Source organism: Amphibalanus amphitrite, unplaced genomic scaffold, assembly GCF_019059575.1.
Source record: "Amphibalanus amphitrite isolate SeventyFive unplaced genomic scaffold, NRLGWU_Aamphi_draft 000356F_arrow, whole genome shotgun sequence".
Classification (NCBI taxonomy): domain Eukaryota; kingdom Metazoa; phylum Arthropoda; class Thecostraca; order Balanomorpha; family Balanidae; genus Amphibalanus; species Amphibalanus amphitrite.
In genome coordinates this window covers 254,278-260,454 of record NW_024881850.1, presented here as the reverse complement: position 1 = coordinate 260,454, position 6,177 = coordinate 254,278, and the positions used below count along the sequence as shown (strand labels likewise).

Genomic DNA, 6,177 nt, shown 5'->3' with positions numbered 1-6,177 from the left:
AGAGCCGAGCGGCGGCTGACAGGTGGCCGGCTCTCGGGAGATCGGCAGCCGACACTCGAAAAATCGACAAGCCGCCGCTGAATGCGCGTGCGGCAGTGCTGAGCCGAGTCGTTCCCACGGTCTGAGGTACCCCCAGTTTGAAGATTCGGCTGTAGAATATGTAGTTTTAAATACGTAGTTTGACGTAAATCTCGGAAAAGTGAGATACGGCCAGAAATGAGTGTGGGTCCCTCCGTTCTGAAGATTCTGATCGACGCCGATTGAAATAATTCGCCGTGCATATCTCGGCTTATTGACGACCGATTGACACGGGATAAACACCGATCGATACCAAATGGCTCTGTGTGTGTGTGTGGGGGGGGGGGGGAGTAGAGTGGCAAGTTTTCCTACCCGACGAACCCGGAATTATCCCGAGGGGGTAGGTGTGGGAGTAGAGTCGGGGGAACGGGGGGCGAGTGCAAGTACCAAGTACTTTCGCAGTACCAAGCAAGTACCAAGTACTTATGGAAATACCAAGCAAGTACCAAGTACTTTGGCAAATACCGAGTACTTATGCAAATACCAAGCAAGTACCAAGTACTTTGGCAAGTACCGAGTACTTTGGCAAGTACCAAGCAAGTACCAAGTACTTTTGCAAGTTCAGCAAGTTTTTCGCCAATATCGAAGCTTCTAGACGTCCAATCGTCACCGGAAAAACACCATTCGATCCCAAATTTTCTCCCGAATCTCTTTATGGCCAAAGCGACGCGGAGCGAGCCAAGATATCTTGTTTAATTATTCATTTGAGTAGGATTTCGGGTTTTTTGAAACGCTGAGTTTTTGCAGCGAGCTTTTTCTCTTAGGGCTTGCGAGATAGCTGCGTGCACACATATCTCTTCAACATTGCGCGCCTCACAGGAATGCGGCTGATTCACGTGACAAACTCGGTGGCGGTCCCTCCGTTGCGGAGATTCGCCGACGACGGGAAAAACTGCCGAGTCTGCCGGCAGCTGCTGCCACCTGGACCGCAGTTGGGGCGGCCGGACCGGTGGCTGCTGCCACCTAGCGGTACAACCGCAGTCTAGCGCATACAAGACCGCAGCGTACACTTATCAAAGCATACATGGAAGTCGTAACATACAACGTTCAAAACATACAAAAAACAGACCAGGTAGTCGAAACATACAAAAGTGCAGTACCAAGTACATTTGCGAGTACCAAGCACTTTCGCAAGTACCAAGCAAGTACAAAGTACTTTTACAAGTACCAATCAAGTACCAAGTACTTATGCAAATACCAAGCAAGTAGCAAGTACTTTGGCAAATACCGAGTGCTTATGAAAATACCAAACAAGTACCAAGTACTTTGGCAAGTACCGATACTTTGGCAAGTACCAAGCAAGTACCAAGTACTTTTGCAAGTTCAGCAAGTTTTTCGCCAATATCGAAGCTTCTAGACGTCCGATCGTCACCGGGAAAACACCATTCGATCCCAAATTTTCTCCCGAATCTTTTTATGGCCAAAGCGACGCGGAGCGAGCCAAGATATCTTGTCTATATTACTATTTGAACAGGATCCGTCTGTTTGTCTGTCTGTCCGCCACGCCGTGTAGTGGGTTCAATTTAGCCGGCCTACAGGGCAGGCGGTATATCGTAGGGGGTTGAAATTTGCACACCTTATAGGTGACAGACCGGGTCAGCGCCTTTTCTAGGTTCCGACTCGCTGGGGTGCACGGTTCGCGCGTGGGGCGCGCTGGAAGAACGCCAATGAAATTTTGATCGGTTCGTAGATCTTCATTGAGAGCCGGGGTCGACAAACTTTGTGAGCTAAATGCATGCCGATCGGCGGCGGGTGCCTCGCATTGGCGGATGGGCAAGTTTTAATTTGAATAAAAAGTGGCGAGAGAATGTGTTGATTTTCGTTCAATGGGAAGAGTTTGTGATATTAGCAAAAAATGCACGGCGCTTGCCGCAATGCGTCACATTGGTCATAGGGCGTCATTTTTGCCGCAAATCGCACAGTTTTGTCAAATATGGTCCGATGTGGGTACAATTTGGTGCCAGGATGCATGCTCAACCAACAGGTTCAGATGCGCCGCGTTTGCCGCAATGCGCCACGTTTGCCACAAAGCGCCATTTCCGTCAAATTCGATTAAGGGTAATGGAATTGCACGAATAGGAACAGGGCTGGGAACACTTTAAGTCTAATATTTTAGTACTGATTGGGATCCAATTATTCTGTGACCTGACATGACCCAGCGGTGTTGGTAGGGGTAGGGGTAGGGGTAGGGGTAGGGGTAGTGGTAGGGGTAGTGGTAGGGGTAGTGGTAGAGGTAGGGTAGTGGTAGTGGTAGGGGTAGGGGTAGGGGTAGTGGTAGTGGTAGGGGTAGTAGTAGGGGTAGGGGTAGGGGTAGTGGTAGGGGTAGTGGTAGTGGTAGGGGTAGTGGTAGTTGTAGGGGTAGTAGTAGGGGTAGTAGTAGTAGTGGTAGGGGTAGTAGTAGGGGTAGTAGTAGGGGTAGTAGTAGGGGTAGTGGTAGGGGTAGTGGTAGGGGTAGTGGTAGGGGTAGGAGTATGGGTAGTAGTAGTGGTAGGGGTAGAGGTAGATGTAGTGGTAGGGGTAGGGGTAGGGGTAGTGGTAGGGGTAGTGGTAGGGGTAGTGGTAGGGATAGGGGTAGGGATAGGGGTAGTGGTGGAGGCAAAAGTAGAACAGTGGCCCGGGCTGATTCCATCGGACGAGAGGTGACCTTTGTGACCTTGCCTGACCCAAATTGACCGGGGCTGACCCCTTTGACCCGTCTTGACCCCATATCAGCCAAATTTCATCCAACAAAGCCCTCAGAACAGTTCTTTTTTTAATTCCGTACACATTTCCGTCCACATCTATGCTTTTAGACGACACATCGACTTGAAACGAACACCATTCGAAAGCAAATTGGCTGGTGCCGCAATTTTTTCCTACCACGCAGCAAAGCAAGTGGCGCAGCCGCTTGTCTATATTACTATTTGAGGAGGGTGCGTCTGTCCGTTACCGAGGTCCCGACTTGGTGGTGCTTTGCGTGGACTACAGGTCAGACCCTTCCACCTAGCCCGTTGAAATTTGCACAACTCATAGATCAAGGATGCGCGACGTGCCTTTGAGGGGTCTGGGCTCGATCGGGTCGTTAGTGAGCGCGTGGCGCGTGCCCTAAAAGTGCAAATTCGCGTCATAGACTTTACATGTATAAATCGGCGTGCGAAATCGGGCGAAAACGGCTAATTTTGGCCGACACGGGTCCGGTCCCCGTGCAATATCTTGGTGACCAGGGGTCCGACCGGCACGGGAAAAACAGCATCGTGTAGATAATTGAACGGGCTATCGAATGGTGTACGATGCAGAGGATGGCACGCGCCACGTGCACCGGAGAGGGCACTTTTATGTGGAAAATTGCGGTTTTTGAGGGATTTTGGAATTAATTTTATTTTTAGGTGACCGTTAAATGGAGCGAGTTGAATCAACGCCTATTTGCAAGAGAAAGGTACCGCCTCTCATATAAAAATTGTGAAAAGCTGATTGATCCAAATCAAGGTGGTGCAAATCACAGGAGAAAATGGTGTTTGTCAATTTTGTGCCATTTTATTAATCACACGGGGTTTGCTGCATAACCTGATACCTTTGGCAATTGAATATGGTACCATTGGATAGAGCATTCAATTCTGTCCAATATTCACTCTTCATTTTTGCATGATTAGCAACAGTATCCTTAAAAATGTAAATGTTCCAAACCATTACATTGTCATTTTTAGGGAAATTCATCGATGGCCCTCAAAAGACTTCACGCCAGTTTTCGAATCATTCTAAAGTAGAACGCATGATAATACGACACGGGCACCTCGATGCGATGTATCTTTTTGTTTTCTTACAAAATGCTTGGCCGTCAAAAAGCAATCGAACGAAATGGATATCTACCAACCAAATCGACACAGACCAACCCAATACCCACGGGTCAAAAAATCCCCCCTTCGCGTTGCGGAGCACGCGGGTAACCCTAGTATGTGACTGTTCGCGCAGCTTTGCAAAGCCTGTGGGTATGTAAGAAGGCATTGAATGTGGTCGAACAACGAATATCCAGCGATGCGTTGCCAAATTGCGCCACAGAAATCGATGTAAAACTCAATGGAGGTAAGTCAGGCCACTTTAGATGAAGAAAGTCGCTCCTTACGGCTAACGCACCAAATTATACCGCATTTGTTTATATCAAATCATTATTTATTTCAACTTACACACACCAGCACACACATTCACATCACATAATGTCCATTGCTGTTAAATCTTCACTGCCGTGGTGTTCAGAGAGCAGTTACATCGGTTGTCAGCAGATTACAGGTAGTCGTATCCGCGGCCCAGGCCAGCGAGGGGCGCTCCCGCCAGTCCAACGCGTCCAAAACGTCCACCGACGAGAGGACCGCCATAGCCGCCGGCACCGACGGAGCCGACGCCGAGGGGGGCAACACCCAGACCGACGGGGCCACCCAGGCCGAGCTGGCCAACACCGCCGTAGCCGTAGCTCTGGCCGTAGCCGAGACTTCCGACGCCCCGGCCGAGACCTCCGACGCCCCGGCCGAGAGCGCCCACTCCGCCGAGAGCGCCCAGGCGGCCGTAGCCGGGACGCAGCACGGACCGCTGGGTGTACGGGTTGACCGGGGTGCCGGCCGCGCGGACCGCTGAGATGCCGCTCACTCCTCCGACGCCGGCGTAAGAGGCGACGGTCGACGCCACCAGGCAGACCAGGATAGCCAGCTGGGGGGGGGGGGGGGTATGTAGTCAGATAAGAAGGTGGTATGAAAACTGAACAGTTCCAGTTGGCACATACATAGAAGATAATATTTAAAAAAAAAACTCCGCATCCTTCCAAAGAATACAAGCTATTCATTAGGCATCGCAAATATGAAAAACTGCCAAATAAAATTGATATTTTGTTTCAGAATGTTGGAACTACACAAATTGGACATTGCAAATAAGTAAGCTGGGTCAATCTGAGTCAGAGCTTTGCGTGAATGACTTGTAAAATATATTCATTGCAAAACTAAAAAAACGAAGAACAAAAAAATATTATGCATGCATAATTGAGCCAAACAGCTCAAATATCATCATCAACTTAAAAATTATTGCAATTAAAAACGTTATCATTCAAGAAAGCCATTCAAAGAGAGGAACGACTATGCATACAGTTCATAAGAATAGTGGTTGTGAAACGACGCTGTGTCGCGCTGTAAGCACCACCAACACATACCTTCATGATTTCTGGAGAATTGTAGCGGTGCTGGAGAGCTGAGATCAGGAGCTGACTGCGGTGAAGTTGGAGGTGCAGGTGGCCTTTTATACCCACCTCATGCGGTGGACCACCCTCTGCAGAATCGCCGCACGAGATGCCCCGCCTGCGCCAGAGCGTGGGAGCAACGGTGCACAAGGTCTGCAGAGGCCGGGCCTTTGTCCCAATCTCGAGGATATTCGTGCGGCGCGGGAAAATTGGTCAGGGTTTTTAATAAGTTGAGATGAAATACAGCTTCAGCTGAGCGATACCAGGAAAGTGAGCGGCATGTTGCAAAATAAAAAGTTACATCCGTTCAGATGAATTGACACGATCCATTTGAGGTTTGATTCATATAAAACCGCAGGCTGTGACAAGACACGACAGGTTACGCAGGTCAGCGTCGTTACAGACAGATGGACTATGAGTCATAAATTAGTCAGGTTATCAGCTGCCGTAATGATCTATTAATCACAGCATCCATGGCGTTCGCTGTCCGTTGGATATCGTCTTTTTTATAAAACATTTTTATATATGTAATATGTACACAAACGCACCAGCGGATGTGTTTGGTGGTAGCATATGTATGCACATTTTGCAAAGCTGACGCACAATGCGCTCTCAGTAACATTCGTAACATGTGCTGCATATAACCGAGTACTTATCACGGGAAGAGTGAATAGTGCAGACTTAAATCTGACTTCGAGTGGCGACCCTTATTACACTGATCATTTAATTCGTTTTTTATCACACCACCTTCTTGTGACAAGGACAAAAAAACGTCTCCCTTCTCGCCTTTCGAACTTCCAAACGATCGTTCGAAAGGATGGTTTAAAGGAAAGCGTATAATAACAATTGAAAAAAAAACACTTTCGGAAAGGCAAGCATAACACGAACACAAGAATCCTAAG

At 48.6% G+C, this 6,177-nt stretch overlaps 1 protein-coding gene across 1 annotated transcript; it reads right to left on the bottom strand.

The window, feature by feature from the left end:
- Positions 1 to 3,736: 3,736 nt before the first annotated feature.
- LOC122389367 (acanthoscurrin-2-like) lies at positions 3,737 to 5,890 on the bottom strand. Its single transcript, XM_043381296.1, has 2 exons — positions 5,249 to 5,890; positions 3,737 to 4,755 (listed from the first exon to the last, which is right to left on the bottom strand). Exons 1-2 carry the CDS (start codon positions 5,252 to 5,254, stop codon positions 4,336 to 4,338), a joined length of 426 nt encoding a protein of 141 aa, XP_043237231.1. The 5' UTR covers positions 5,255 to 5,890; the 3' UTR covers positions 3,737 to 4,335.
- Positions 5,891 to 6,177: the final 287 nt, after the last annotated feature.